The sequence below is a fragment of the Podarcis liolepis genome, assembly GCF_965112155.1.
Source record: "Podarcis liolepis genome assembly, chromosome: 7".
NCBI lineage: Eukaryota > Metazoa > Chordata > Lepidosauria > Squamata > Lacertidae > Podarcis > Podarcis liolepis.
This window is the reverse complement of record NC_139561.1, coordinates 90,812,756-90,828,599: the sequence shown is the minus strand read 5'-3', so window position 1 is coordinate 90,828,599 and position 15,844 is coordinate 90,812,756. Positions and strand designations below refer to the sequence as shown.

The 15,844-nt window shown below is 52.6% G+C and overlaps 1 protein-coding gene across 6 annotated transcripts in view; it reads right to left on the bottom strand.

Annotated features, from left to right (window-relative positions):
• Positions 1 to 363: 363 nt before the first annotated feature.
• Positions 364 to 15,844, bottom strand: part of MARK4 (microtubule affinity regulating kinase 4) — a 74,472-nt gene continuing 58,991 nt past the window's right edge. For 2 of the 6 annotated variants that reach the window (XM_083516157.1, XM_083516158.1), the window contains exons 13-17: positions 14,316 to 14,533; positions 13,190 to 13,293; positions 10,917 to 11,186; positions 5,469 to 5,513; positions 364 to 2,768 (exon numbers count right to left, since the gene is read on the bottom strand). In XM_083516157.1, coding sequence (XP_083372283.1) covers positions 2,432 to 2,768; positions 5,469 to 5,513; positions 10,917 to 11,186; positions 13,190 to 13,293; positions 14,316 to 14,533 — 974 coding nt within the window. In that variant the 3' untranslated portion in view covers positions 364 to 2,431. Of the gene's footprint in view, positions 2,769 to 5,468; positions 5,514 to 6,332; positions 6,390 to 6,745; positions 6,826 to 10,916; positions 11,187 to 13,189; positions 13,294 to 14,315; positions 14,534 to 15,844 lie in introns of those variants that run through there. The other 4 variants (XM_083516161.1, XM_083516160.1, XM_083516162.1 and 1 more) reach the window with 4 other exon arrangements.

Here is a 15,844-nt window from a genome sequence, read left to right as displayed (position 1 = left end):
GGGCAAGAGCAGGAGAAGCCGATCTAGGTCCTTCTCAGACACTCCTTGGAAACAGAGTCCTGTTTCAACCCCCCCCCCACGCCAAATACGAGAAGGAAGCAGAGCACCTCTGAACATGGGCAGAGGGCTGCTCTCAAAACCGAGTGATCCCAAGACACAAACACACAAACAGAGACACACCTCCTCAGGCACACAAAGGGTGTGAGTTCCACGGACTCTACCTCTCCGTTGAGAAGTGGGGTTGGGCTGGATGACCTTTGGGGTTCCCTTCAGTTTCCAGCAAGGGCCGCTTTGAGCCCCATTCCACCCCCGCGGACGAGCGAAGCGGCTCAGGAGCGGACGAGGCAGAGAAGACGACGGGCGGAGGCTTTCTACGTTTATTAAGGGTTTGGTACAGAACTGTCGCTCTGGGGCCGGAATAACTTACAATCGTCCCAAGGCTAAAGGGTGGGCTCATTTAATAATATCGCTAACCCAATGATAACGGGGGCTAACCGGACAATTATTTACAGGGGAGTCTGTACAGATGGGGAGGGGTGTGCCCCCAAAGAGGCAGGGTCCGGGAGGAAGGGGGGGAGGTCACAGCAGGGGGACCCAGTGTACAGAAGTGGGGTGAGGCGAAAGGAGCAAGGGGGAAAAGGGGGCAGGAGGAAGGAAACCCTCTTAAAATTTCTCCCCGCCAGAGCTGCCGAATTTAGCGTCGCCACTGTCGCCCGTGAGCTCCACCAGGACCCCCCCTCTAAGCCGCCCCACCACCAGAGACCAGGCTGCCCCTCTCCTCCGCCCCGGGATGTGGGGAGTGCTGGCCGCAAGGCCCCCTCCACTCCGCTGAGCCCATTTCCCAGGCGAGGAAGAGAAGGCAGGGAGCATGGCGGCCGTGCCCGAACCAGTGTGCAATGCCCATTTGTCCGGTGTGCGAGAAGCAGCCTTTTCTTTTTGGGGAGGGGGGTGGACGCTGCCCCCTCCCCTCCTGAGGGGAGCCGCAACCCCCCCAACGTTGCACCAGCTCTGGCGGGGGCCCCAGCTGTCAGGACGATGGATCTGAGCCCTTGAAGCGACCGCCGGGAGGGCCAGCCTCCTCTCCAGAAGGCCGTCTCAGCACCGGGGTTCTGGTTTGCGAGTGTGTCTAGCGATGTAGGGCTGGTGGGGAATGGCGGTGAGGGGGCCGGCCCGCCACTGAAGGCCTTGGTGCACTGCGGGGGAAGTTCAACAGGAGAAGCCAAAACCCAAACCCCCAACCCACCCTCCCCGAGAGGAGAAGAAGCTCAGCGGCCTTCGACCACCACGGCTGCTGCACCGGTTGAATGGCTGCCGCCGTATCCTGCAGCCAGGGGGCTGAGCACCAACCGGGACCCAAAACTGCCCTCGTAGGCCAAGCCAGCCCCTCGGCAAGACGGGGTCACACCAGCCCCAGGACCTCCCAACTCTCCCCCTGTTTCTCACCACCACTGCCTGGGCAAGAGGATATCCTCTTTTGGCAACATTGCCCCCCAAGTTTGGCTAAAGGCCGGGGTCCCCCCTCCCTGCTCCAGAAAGACTTTGGCAGATTTTGCTTTGTGGCCACGGGCTTCTCTGGCAATCGAACAGCCGCCCCCCCCCCGGCAAAGAACTGGGATTTGCATCAGCCAGAGACATAATTGTGTCCCAAATACTAAAATGGAGCTGGAATTCAGACACCCGTCCAAAAAAGTGGTTTGCCAGAGGGAAAGTTTGCAACTTCTGGGTGTAGCATTTGCCAATGGATGGAAGCGGGGGGCCGGGGAGGGGGGGACACCAAAATTATTATTATTATTTTATTGAATTTATATACTGCCCTATACCCGGGTCTCAAGGGTCTCTGATAGAGACCTGCTTTGCACGGATCCCAGTTCCTACACTCTCTCCTGCAATGGGCAAAGTGGGTAGGAGAGGGGTCTCCAACACCACAATTTGCCAAAGACCCCCCTTTTGCTTTCAAAGCTCCCCATGCCATGCGTCTGCTAGTTAACTGAGTAAAGCCCCCCCCCAAAAAAAAACTTTGGAAGGGAGGCAGGCCGAGAAAGAGAGAGCTCCCCCTTTAAGATTCCCGCAGCAGCTGAGGACCCCCCTGGGGCGATCCGGGGACCCCCCTAGAGGCAATCCTTGGGCCAGGTATGGTGGCAAGGGTGAGGCCGGCCCCGGTGGTGGTGGTAGCATGACCCCCTTTCCTCAACGCCCCCCTCTTTTCCCTCCCCCAACCCCACAACCCCTAGCGCAGCGGGCAGGCCGGTGGGAGGCCTCCAAGAGCAGCTCCTTGTACTATCAGGCAGCAGGATCAGGCCCCAGATGAAAGCCCTCGGGGTGACGCAACGGAGAGGGTGTCCGAGGGTCACGCCCCCTCTCTGGCCCCCCAACAGCCCGTGGGGTTGGCGCAGAAGGAGGAAGCCCCGCCAGCCAGCGCTGTGCCCCTGCCCTAGAGTTGCAGCTGGTCCGAGATTTTAGCCACCAGGGTGCGGAAGGCCAGAGAGGTGCCCGCCTGGCGCCGGAAGAGGACGCCGTGGAGGCCGCCCAGGCGCTGAAGGCGACACACCTCCACCTCGAAGGAGCAGAAGTGCTCGCTGGGGCTCTTCTCGTGGGTGCAGGACAGGACGAAGGGCTCCGTCTGGCGGCAGCAGCAGCTGGCGGAGTCCGTGGCCTGGCGGAGGGCAGCCAGAATGGCCTCAGCTGAGCGGGTGCTGGTCAGCTTCACATTCCAGGTAAATCGGAGCAGCCGGGGTTCTGCTTCCTTTTGATGCCAAGGTAGATTGCAACTGCGCAGGGGAAAGAATAATAATAAATAATAACAAAAGTTTATTTACCGTATTTTTCGCTATATAAGACGCACCAGACCACAAGACGCACCTAGTTTTTGGAGGAGGAAAACAAGGAAAAAAATATTCTGAATCTCAGAAGCCAGAACAGCAAGAGGGATCGCTGCGCAGTGAGAGCAGCAATCCCTCTTGCTGTTCTGGCTTCTGGGACAGCTGCACAGCCTGCATTCGCTCCATAAGACGCACACACATTTCCCCTTACTTTTTAGGAGGGAAAAAGTGAGTCTTATAGAGCAAAAAATATGGTATATCCAGCCCTCCCCAGCCAAAGCCGGGCTCAGAGCGGCTAACAACAATAAAAGTAACACAGGATTCTAAAGTCAATTCATTCTAAAAATCAATTCAAAATCAAATTAATGGCAACCACTGGGCCAGACGTCTGTGTGGGTGACCAAAGGAGGGGGTCAGACTGTGCCTTGGCCAAAGGCCTGGTGGAACAGCTCCGTCTTGCAGACACTGCAGAAAGATGTCAAGTCCCGCAGGGCCCTAGTCTCTTGGGACAGAGTGTTCCACCAGATCGGGTCCACGGCCGAAAAAGCCCTGGCTCTGGTCGAGGCCAGCCTAACCTCCCTGTGGCCCAGGATCTCCAAGATGTTTTTATTTGAAGACCATAAGGTCCTCCATGGGACATATCAGGAGAGGCGGTCCCGTAGGTACGAGGGTCCTAGGCTGTATAGGGCTTTAAAGGTTAAAACCAGCACCTTGAACCTGATCCTGTACTCCACCGGGAGCCAGTGCAGCTGGTATAGCACCGGGTGAGTGTGATCCCGCGGCGAGGACCCCGTAAGGAGTCTCGCTGCGGCATTCTGCACCCACTGGAGTTTCTGGGTCAGTCTCAAGGGCAGCCCCACGTAGAGCGAGTTACAGTAATCCAGTCTGGAGGTGACCGTCGCGTGGATCACAGTGGCTAGGTCAGGGCAAGAGAGGTAAGGAGCCAACTGCTTAGCTTGGCGGAGATGAAAAAATGCCGCCTTTGTTATAGCTGCAATCTGCGCCTCCATGGAAAGGGAGGTGTCGAAGATTACACCCAAACTCTTAACGGACGTTGCTGGCACTAATTGCGCCCCCGCAAGAGATGGGAGTTGCCCCCCCAATCCCATATCGTCCCGACCCAGCCAAAGGACCTCTGTCTTCGAAGGATTTAACTTCAACCGGCTCCCACGTAACCATCCAGCCACAGCTTCCAAACATCTGATCAGTGTGTCTGGGGCCGAGTCAGGATGGCCATCCATCAACAGATAGAGTTGGGTGTCATCGGCATACTGAGAGGGAGAGATGTTTAGGGCACACAAACCACATGTGCCCGCTTGGCCCCGATGATTGGCAGGTGCCGCCTAACACATGTTCTGCGCTTGTAGGAAATTGACTTTTTTTTGTGGGCTGGCAGCTGCACTTTGGAGCTGGCCCAGGTTCCGTGGAACTCTCTGCCACTAGAGATCCGAAAGTCGCCTTGCGGGCCTACTTTCGTTTAAAATCAATTCTATTGAGAGTCTTTAACATAAGATACAATGAAAACCAAACTAAAGAAGATAAACAGAAGAGAAGCAAGCAGAAGGAAGAGAAGAAAACAAAGAAACAGAAAAGGAAGAGAAGGAAAAGGAGAAGAGAAGAAGAAAATAGTTCCTCTGTGCCAACTTTCTAATGCCTGCTGAAATTTGTCTCTATTCCACCAGCCCTATGCAAGAATACATCCTTCTACTTCGGCTAACTGATTTCAGATTCTAACTTTTTAAATATGGTTTTCATTGTATGGTTTTATATTATATTCTCATTGTTGCAAGCTGTGTATATATTTATATATATATATATCCCTGACACAGAGGCCTTCAAATATTTCTGCAAACAAATGAATCACCCTGACTTCCAGTCAGAATTCGCAACAAGTGTTTTCCACAGTGTTTCCCCCCTATTTTCCCTAACATAATGTCACAATGTATAGTTGCATAGGTTTTGTTTAAACTAAAGCAAAAGCTCTGGAGAACTGTGATTAAACAACTTGATACATTCCCAGTTCATCTTGCTTTCTTCTTACTCTTTCAAAATAAAAGAGAAAAAAACCACAACCCTTCCTTGCAATCTTTCTCTTTAACTGACTTTTACGAGATTGTTGCTGTACACCTGTATTGAAGCTACTGCATGGAACTGTACTAAAAGCTGGTAAAGGTAAAGGTAAAGGTAAAGGTAAAGGTAAAGGTAAAGGTAAAGGTAAAGGGACCCCTGTCCCTTAGGTCCAGTCGTGGCTGACTCTGGGGTTGCGGCGCTCATCTCGCTTTACTGGCCGAGGGAGCTGGCGTACAACTTCCGGGTCATGTAGCCAGCATGACTAAGCCACTTCTGGCGAACCAGAGCAGCGCATGGAAATGCTGTTTACCTTCCCGCCGGAGTGGTACCTATTTATCTACTTGCACTGGTGTGCTTTCGAACGCTAGGTTGGCAGGAGCAGGGACCGAAAGACGGGAGCTCACCCCGCTGCGGGGACTTGAAACGCTGACCATGCGATCGGCAATCCCTAGGCACTGAGGTTTTACCCACAGCGCCACCCGCAGTAGTCTTTTTAAATTAATAAAAATTGTGCTCTAAAAAAAAATAAAAATAAAAAAAGAATGAATGACCCTGACGGCGAGGGTGCCGGGTACCCACCTTGTGAGCGCAGGTCCCCTGATTCTCTCAGGTTCGTCTGCGACCCTGGAAAGAGGAAGAAGAGGAGAGTGATGAAGAAGGCACGGCCGAGGGTGGGGAGGTGGACCAAAGAGTGGGCAGGCTCTTTCCCCCTTCCCAGCCGCCGGGGGAACCTTGAACCCGGGCCAGGAGAGAGGTGGAGGGACCGAGAGCCCCGCCCTCAAACCTTCCCTGTGAGGAGAGAGCCCAACCTTCCCTGGCTGAGCCACAGAACCGTGGAGTTGGGACCCCCAGAGGTCATCCAGCCCAACCCCCTTGCAAGGCTGGGAATGGCAGCTAAGTGAGGCTGCATCAGAGACCTTCCCCGGGGATTGGGGCTCTTCTACCTGCATGAGGGCTGTACCACTTCCAACTGCATTTGTGGGGGGGTGGGATCACATGGCTGATACCGGCTGGGGCTTGGGGAGGGGAACGCACCGCAAGGAGAAAGCCAGTGCTTCAGGGAGAAGGGCCTTCTCCCCAGCCTGGAACTTGTGTCAACAATGTAAAGGGGCATTCGGCCGGTCTCACAAGCCCCTCTGCGCTGCTGAGATATGGTGTGGTGCAAACTATTCTTCGTTCATTATTTTATTTCTTGCATATTTATTTCTCAAGGCGGCAACCCCATGGTTCTCTGCCTCCTCATTTAACCCCCCCCCCCACTACAACAACCCTGGGAGGCAGGCTAGCAGCGACTGGGCCCGGGGGTCACGCCCTGAGCTTCACAGCCAAGCGGGGCCGGGCAGGGGATTCGAACCCTGGTCTCTCTCTCTCTCCCCGCCACTCTAACCACTACACCACGCTATCTCTCGGCTAGCCCAGCTATCCTCCTGGCCTGGCTCTTACCCAGCCTTGCTTAAGAGCTCCCGGGGAGGGGGTGGAGCCATAGAGCTTAGCTCAGACCTGGAATGTAAGGAAGAGAGTGCTTTTGAGAACGTGCAGAGCGCCTTTCCGCAGCCATCCAGGATTGAGGGGGCCGAGGGGCTTCCGGGATTGGAAGCGGGGGGTGGGGGGTGGAGTGGGGGAGCCCCTTCTACCCCGCCAAGCACTCGTGTTAGAAGCTAAGCCCCGAACAACACACTTTTTTTGGGGGGGGAACGTCTAGATTTCTAGTCAAGCGAGAAAGAAGCAAAAGCTTTTATGGGATTTGGGGGGGGGGAGCAAGTGGGGAGGGGGCAGGAGGGGAAGGGGCTGGAGGCAGGCAGGCAAGGCTTCCCCCCCAGCACCCCCAGCGAAGAAGAAAAGGCAGCCGGACTTACTGATTTTAGATCCTTGAGGAATGGAAGCACCCGAGACACACCTGTTAGAATTCTGGCGCTTAGATGGGTCAAGAGTGACCCTGAAAACAGAGAAAAGCAGAATGAAACCAGCACAGAGGGGAAAGCGATAGCAGCAGCAGGAGGAGGAGGAGAAGGGAGCAAGAGAGGTTAGTGTCAACTTTCCCCTTTTCTTGCGAGGAATCCTATTCGGAATAAGGGAATTTCCCTTAAAAAGGGAAACGTTGACAGCTATGGTTAGTGGGGAGAGCAATCTCTTCCTTCCAGCAGAAACACCTCCAAATGGGGGAGGGGGAAGGGGACAGGATCATACAGCTGGGACCCTCCAAAGGTCATCTAGCCCAACCCCGATGCAGTGCAAGAATCGGAACCGGCACCTCGTGGGCCGAGAGAGCCAAGTCCCGGAGTTTCAATTCCCAGGGTTCCTCGTCAGATCTGATTATCAAACCACGCTGGTAGCTCTGGGAAGAGAATTTGGACACCCCCCCTAACAAAATCTCGTCACACTTAACAAGCTACTGATGGAATGGGTGCAGTCAGTCTGAAACGGGACCCCAAATCCTCATTTTTCCTCCTCTAAGGGAGCATTTCTAAAATGCATTAACTTGAGCTCTTGAGCCAATGTGTTAACAGAAAGCCAGCTGTATAAACAAGTGCTCAAAGCCCTCTCCTTTATCAGTCCGTGACGGCAATGGATGGCCTTGCCAGTTCCGAGTGGAGCAGAGATGACACGTCTGGGTCTTATCTTACATCCTGAACACAAAGACGCACAGACCTTGTCAGGTCTGACAAGAGACCCGGGAACGGCGCCAGGAGTGCTCTTAGAGTTGGTGACCTCCTGCCCCAAGATAAGAGTATAGGAACAGGAACAACCTTTTATGGTCATGGATGTCAACTTACGTGTATAAGCTGACGTGGTTGGATTCCTGGGGAAGATGGGAGAGGGTGCCTGGAGGATATATATACTGCATGAAATTTCTCATTTCTTTGGACTTGCTGTGGACTGACCACGCAAGTGCCTTCTGCTATCCGAAGAGCAGAATAAACTCTTTCTCTGAACCAAACCTCGGTGTCATTTGACTTCCTTTCTCTCTCCCGGGAGCAACGCAGACCCTACCAGTCGGCAAAGTCTAAGAAGGTTACACTACATCTCCCAGAACTCTTTGGGGGAAGCGGTGGCGGTTTAAAGAGACTTTAAAACACCCGCCATGAACATGGCCGCAGGAATTTTTTGTCTGTGGCAGATTCAGAAGAAGAAGAAGAAGAGTTTGGATTTGATATCCCGCCTTTCACTCCCCTTCAGGAGTCTCAAAGCGGCTAACAATCTCCTTTCCCTTCCTCCCCCACAACAAACACTCTGTGAGGTGAGTGGGGCTGAGAGACTTCAAAGAAGTGTGACTGGCCCAAGGTCACCCAGCAGCTGCAAGTGGAGGAGCGGAGACGCGAACCCGGTTACCCAGATTACGTGACTACTGCTCTTAACCACTACACCACACTGGCTCTGTTTTGCTAGCCGTTCTGCGACTCGACCGACACGACGGCTGCATGGAGGACTTGCAGTGCAACCAAAAGACAAATCATAATATCAAAGGTTTGTAGAGTTGGAAGGGACCCCAAGAATCATCTAGTCTAGTCCCCTGAAATGCAGGAATCTCAGCTAACGATAAATAAATTGGAGTTCTCGTTATTAAATATACCAAGAAAAAAGCACACCAACTCTGGCCAATGTAAGTTTTAATAGTGGGAGTGGTCCCTCCTCGCAAATCAATAATCAATAGTAACAAAAACTAATCCGTTCAAAAGTATGTATAATGACAAGGATTACAAACTCAAATAGAGAATCTATTAGATTAGAAACTTTTAAATTCTAAATGATCATAAATTATAAAACAGTAGAAAATAACAGGATATATTTATCCGAAAGTCTTCAAACTTACACGATCCTTTAAAAATTAGGTAAGGAACCAAATGTTATATAGTATTGTTTTATAATTTATGACTGTTTTATAATTTATGATAATTTAGAATTTAAATGTATTTTCATGTAATATTTGATGCTTCCAGCTGATAAAGGTGAATACGTCAAAACAGGGCCCTGTCCTGGTTTCTAATCTATACAGTGGTGCCTCGCAAGATGAAAAGAATCCGTTCCGCGAGTCTCTTCGTCTTGCGGTTTTTTCGTCTTGTGATTAGCGGCTTAGCGGATTAGCGCTATTAGCGGCTTAGCGGATCAGCTGATAAGCGGTTTAGCGGCTTAGCGGATCAGCTGATAAGCGGCTTAGCGGATCAGCTGATAAGCGGTTTAGCGGCTTAGCGGATCAGCTGTTAAGCGGCTTAGCGGATCAGCTGTTAAGCGGCTTAGCGGATCAGCTGATAAGCGGTTTAGCGGCTTAGCGGATCAGCTGATAAGCGGCTTAGCGGATCAGCTGATAAGCGGCTTAGCGGCTTAGGATCAGCTGATAAGTGGTTTAGCGGCTTGGGAAAAAGGGGGGGGGAGGAAAAAAACCCCGCAGGAACTCGCAAGACATTGTCGTCCTGCGAAGCAAGCCCATAGGAAATTCTTTTTGCGAAGCACCTCCAAAACGGAAAACCCTTTCGTCTAGTGGGTTTTCCGTCTTGCGAGGCATTCGTCTTGCGGGGCACCACTGTAATTGACTTCTGACTCCTGCTCTATGAAGACCTTCACGTCAAATCTGACTACGGACTAACATAAACTTATTTCTACTCATAAACTCTTATTTCTAATTCTGTAACAAATTATTGTGTTATACATATGTTTATGAGTTTGAGTTTGTAATCTCTGTTAGAGTTTGTCTTCTCTATTTGAGTTTGTAATCCTTGCCAGAATACATACTTTTGAATGGATTAGTTTTTTGTTACTATTGACTATTGATTTGCGAGGAGGGACCACTCCCACTACTGAAACTTACATTGGCCTGAGTTCTTGGCGTGCCTTTTTCTTGGAATCTCAGCTAAAGCATCCCTGACAGATGGCCTTCCAACCTCTGCTCAAAAACCTTCAAGGAAGCAAACACACACACCAGAACATCTGTGCTAAGAGACGTTGCGGGATTTCAGGTTTTGCAGGGTCTGCACTGATCGGAAACGACCCCTTCCCCCAAAACCTTTGCAGGGCCTTCTCGGTGGTGGCTGCTTCCAGGCAACTTTGGAACTCCCTGCCAAGAGAAGCCAGGCTGGCCCCCACCTTGCTGTCCTCCAGGTGAAGCCTTTCTTTTCCCAGCTGGCTTTTGGGGAACTGACTGCTTTTAATGAAAGGGCTGGCGCCGTGCCCTTTTTACTGCTTTAATCATTGTAATTACCGTATTTTTTGCCCTATAGGACACACCAGCCCATAGGATGCACCTAGATTTTGGGGGGGGGGGAAATAAAGGGGGAAAAATTATTTCCCCCTCCCCCAGGCGCGGGGCCCCCAGAACAGCACCCAGAGCGATTTGCGGGGCTAGTGACGGGGAGGAGCAGGCTTCTCCCCCCCGCCAGCCTTCTAGCTAAGTCGGGGGACAGCGGGAAAGGCGCGCTGCGCCTCCCGCTGTCTCCTGAGTTTGCGGGGCTTGCGACGGGGAGGAGCAGGCTTCTTCCCCCCCCCCCAGCCTTCCAACCAAGTCGGGGGACAGCGGGAAAGGCGCGCTGCACCTCCCCACTGTCGCCCGAGCTTGTGGGTCTGGCAGTGGGGCTCTCCAGGCTTCAGCGAAAGCCTGCGTTCGCCCCATAGGACGCACACACATTTCCCCTTCATTTTTGGAGGGGAAAAAGTGCGTCCTATAGGGCGAAAAATACGGTACCTGTTTGCTTTTAGATATATGCATGTATGCCGTTTTAAGTCTTACTGACTAGTGATTTAAACCAAGTCTTACTTACCAGTGAATTAAACCAAGTCTTACTGATTAGTAAATTAAACCAAGTCTTACTGACTAATGAATTAAACCAAGTCTTACTGACTAGTGATTTAAATCGTAATTTAAATCAATTTGATTTAAATCAAATCCACCCTGCATTGCAGTAAATCAAACTGGGGGGGCAGGGGGCGGGAGGAAGAGGAGTCGGGGAGCGGCAACCACCCAGCCAGCGTTCTCGATTTCATTACCCTCTTCGCCCGCCCGCCCGCCTGCCCGCTTTGTCGCGGCCGCCTGCTCACCTCCGCGTGAGTTTCGACGTGAGCTTGCTGAAGAGGTTGGAGGTGGCGCGGCTGCGGCTCTGAGGCAGAGGGGTGGCTTCGTGGGAGAGCGTGGGCGAGGTGGGGGGCCCGTTCTGAACGCCGGTCCCACGCCGGTCCCGCACCTGGCCCCCGTGGAAGGTGCTGCGGATGTTGGTGCCGCGAGACAGCCGGGTGCGGTCCGAGGAGGTGGACGAGGTGGCGATGCTGTGGCTGGAGGGGGAGGCAGGGGGCACCCGACTGGTGGCAGAGCTGTATGGGGCGGCGGCGGCGGGGGGGGGGGGGACAGAGAGAGAGAGAGAGAGAGAGAGAGAGATGAGGCAGAAGTCAGCATCACCCATCATTTTGGGGGTTTCCTTTGGACAGAAATGATAGAATATTTCTAACAAAACGATTGCCTGCTGTCCGTAATTAACGGCACCGAATATTACAAACCACCCCATCACAATCCTTCAGTCCCATCCTAACTACAAACAAACAAATTAGAGAGAGTCACAAAACCTAGACAGCATCTTAAAAAGCAGAGACATCACCCTGCCAACAAAGGTCCGTATAGTAAAAGCTATGGTTTTCCCAGTAGTGATGTATGGAAGTGAGAGCTGGACCATAAAGAAGGCTGATCGCCGAAGAATGGATGCTTTTGAATTCTGGTGCTGGAGGAGACTTGAGAGTCCCATGGACTGCAAGAAGATCAAACCTCTCCATTCTGAAGGAAACCAGCCCTGAGTGCTCACTGGAAGGACAGATCCTGAAGCTGAGGCTCCAAGACTTTGGCCACCTCAGGAGAAGAGAAGACTCCCTGGAAAAGACCCTGATGCTGGGAAAGATGGAGGGCAGAAGAAGAAGGGGACAACAGAGGACGAGATGGTGGGACAGTGTTCTTGAAGCTACCAGCATGAGTTTGACGAAACTGTGGGAGGCAGTGGAAGACAGGAGTGCCTGGCGTGCTCTGGTCCAGGGGGTCACGAAGAGTCAGACATGACTAAACGACTAAACAACAACAGGAATGGAAAGCGATAAAATGACCCCCTCCAGCCTGCCCTCCCCAAAGAGACATAGAAATGTCCTTCTGCTCTTCCACAAGGTCTGTTTTCAGAGTTCCTCTGAGCTGAGGAGGAGGCCCAAATGGACCCTCCTAGGAGCTGAAAGAGACAGGGCTTCTCTCCCCCCCCGCCCCGGTCTCTGGAGACTGTTTTGGATTCTCCCACAGCCAGTCACACGGGTGACCGACCAGGGCCTGGAGACTCCCTGGGGCCAGGGCAGCATTGAGCCAGAACGAGACCAGTGGAAACTGGGCAGGCATCCAGCGGCAAGCTGAAGTCTGTGGGAAGGGACAGGGATGGAGAGGTGAGCAGGGGGAGGCCAGAGCCCAGCTCCCAGGCCAGAAGAACTCGGGAAGAGCAGGGAAACCAAGAGAGGCTAATCTTCCTAATAATAATAATAATAATAATAATAATAATAATAATAATAATAATTTATACCCCGCCCTCCCCGGCCGAAGCCGGGTTTAGGGTGGCTAACACCAATAAATTTTCAGTAAAAACATAATAAGAAAAGAAAAAGAAAAACTATTTAAAATACAGGTTAAAATGCAATTTAAAATGCAGCCTTATTTTAAAAGTCAAAACCGTAAGGGGAGGGAAACATAAGGGTCAGACTGAGTCCAAACCAAAGGCCAGGCGGAACAGCTCTGTCTTGCAGGCCCTGCGGAAAGATGTCAAGATTTTTGCATAGCAATGGAATTACAGAATTGGAAGGCATCTAGTCCAACCCCCCTGCAATGCAGAAATCACAGCTAAGCAGTGTTAGAAATTCAGATATAGAAGCCAGATGGTTTCCGAAACCAGGGTTACAGCCGCCAAAACAGAATGCCTAGTTGCCATTTTTGAGCCAGAGGACTGGAAAGTCGTATTTTTCATTACAGCCGTTTTGGCTTCTGAAATTCCTTCCGATTGTGTCGATAAAATTCTACAGGATGTGTGGCTAGTATGTGAAAATAGTCCAGGGCTCCCAGCTTCCACCTAAAGAGGGTGGAGATGTTAGTTGTCATCCCAGCACCTGGGCATCTTCACCTGGTTGCAAATGGCCAACAGCCTGGTGCAAAATGCGCCTGGCAAATTTCGAACAGAGTAGCTAAGGCGTACATTTGTAGGAGTACATTTGCCTTTCCAAGTTGTTTTGAAACTTTTCCCCAGTGTCGTGTTCTGATTGCTGCAGCCTGTCCTAGGACCTTAGGGGAATAACCGCGGCAATACCTGTTCTCCTTCCCGTTCTGGAGCAGGGAGTGTCGTTCTCCGCCGGGCCGATCCGTACAGACGTAGGTATTCCTCCGGGTCATCATACTCGAGGGAATGTTATTCTGCAACGAGAGAGGAAGAGCCCAGGCTGAAGAGGCGGAGGCGGGAGAGAAACGGCGGCAAAAAAACCCCCAAAAGAGAGCTTTTGAGAAGCCGGACTCGTTTCGGAAAACCGGCTTTTTGCCGGCTCAGCTCAGAGCTCTCTAAACCGGGAAGCAGGCAGCCGAATGCCCAGGCGTCTCAGAATGGGGATTTGGGGTGCAAGTCAAGGCTGTGTGTCCAAGAGGGATTTTGCTGTTGCTGAGACAGATTCCAGCTTCAGACACGCCTGAATGCGCGCTTGCTGCCCGTGTGGGGTTGCCGCACATTACAAGACACAGATATTTCTTCCCAGAAAAGACCTGCCGGACTTGGCTACTGCAGGGTGCTGTGAATCTGGTCCCAGGGTAAAGGTAAAGGGACCCCTGACCATTAGAGGTCCAGTCGTGGCCGACTCTGGGGTTGCGGCGCTCATATCGCTTTACTGGCCGAGGGAGCCGGTGTACAGCTTCCGGGTCATGTGGCCAGCATGACTAAGCCGCTTCCGGCGAACCAGAACGCCGTTTACCTTCCCGCCGGAGCGGTACCTATCTATCTACTTGCACTTTGACGTGCTTTCGAACTGCTAGGTTGGCAGGAGCAGGGACTGAGCAACGGGAGCTCACCCCGTCGCGGGGATTCGAACCGCCGACCTTCTGATCGGCAAGCCCTAGGCTCTGTGGTTTAACCCACAGCGCCAGGGTAGTTTGAGGCTTTTGCCTCTCGCTCGAACCCAGCCATGCCTCCCCCCACCTCGACCTGCTGCCTGGGAATAACTCACAGGCCAGACCAGCGCCCAGAAGGACGCACAGCTTCCGCAAGGGCTTCTGGGCACAAAAAGCAATGTGTGTTTAGGGGAGGAAAGTTTCGTTTTCTCTGCCACGCAGCTCAGAAGCGGATGGGGCTCCAGCCACGCCAGAGCTGCAGGCCCCTACCCCTGCCTCCCCACGGGTGGGGGTCACTGGGATGGGGCGCCCGCAGGACCCCGGAGCCCGCTGCTGCTCACCGTGTTCACGGCACTCTCCTTGCGGCGGTCGGGGATCTCAGATTTGTTGGGGTTATTGGCACTGCTCACCATGGGGCTGGAGGGCGGGATGCCTCTGCCGCTACTGCTGACGACGCTGCAGCTGGCCTTGCGCGAAGGCATGCGCTCCTCTTTCAGCTCCCCGTCCCCCGTGCTGGTGGGGCTGCGCTTGGGGTGCATGGGCACTGGGGATGGGCCGCCTGGAGAGGGCAGGAGGAAAGAGAGGGTGTCAGAGACAGAGAGGAGAGAACCCGCGGCTGGTCCAGAGGAGCGCTCCTCGGCCGAGCAGGATTCGAACGCAGGTCTCTGCGAAGCTTTTAGTTCACGAAAAACAAAAGCAAGGCGAGAGCCACTGTGGTTGGACTAGGTCCACAGGGGTCAGCAAACCTTTCTAGCAGGGGGCCGGTCCACTGTCCCTCAGACCTTGTGGGGGGCCAGACTATATTTTGAAGAAAAAAAATGAACAAATAGGGGCAGTCTACCTAGAATTCTAGGTTCTCAGGGGTATTTGATGATGGACTAGGGGGACCCCTGGCCTGATCCACCAGCCTGGCTTTTCTTAGGTTCCTTTTTCTCACTTGCTGAATCATTGCCTTGTCAGCATTTTCCAATGTCTCCGAAAAATTTTACACATCACTTGGGAAGACAGGCGAACTAATACCAGTGTATTGGAAGAAGCAAAGATCACCCGTGTCGAAGCAATGATTCTTCAACATCAACTTTGCTGGACTGGTCATGTTGTGCAGATGCCTGATGATCGTCTTCCAAAGCAACTACAGTGGTGCCCCGCAAGACGAATGCCTCGCAAGACGGAAAACTCGCTAGACGAAAGAGTTTTCCGTTTTGGAGGTGCTTCGCAAAACGAATCTCCTATGGGCTTGCTTCGCAAGACGACAATGTCTTGCGAGTTCCTGCTGGTTTTTCCCCCTCCCCCCCTTTTTCTAAGCCGCTAAGCCGCTTATCAGCTGATCCGATAAGCTGATAAGCCGCTAAAAGCCGCTAATCCGTCAATGGGCTTGCTTCGCAAGACGAAAAAACCGCTAGACGAAGAGAATCACAGAACGGATTCTTTTCGTCTTGTGAGGCACCACTGTAGTGAAGCAATGATTCTTCGACATCAACTTTGCTGGACTGGTCATGTTGTGCGGATGCCTGATGATCGTCTTCCAAAGCAACTACTCTATTCCCAACTTAAAAATGGAAAGCGTAATGCTGGTGGTCAACAAAAGAAATTTAAAGACTCTCTCAAGGCAAATCTAAAAAAATGTAGTATAAACACCGACAATTGGGAAACACTGGCCTGCGAGCGCTCCAGTTGGAGAACAGCCTTTCCCAAAGGTGTCCTGGGCTTTGAAGACACTCGAACTCAGGACACAAGGGAGAAAAGTGCTAAGAGGAAGGCACGCTTGGCAAATCCACACCGGGATCAACTCCCGCCTGGAAACCAATGTCCCCACTGTGGAAGGACGTGTGGATCCAGAATTGGCCTCCACAGTCACTTACAGACTCAC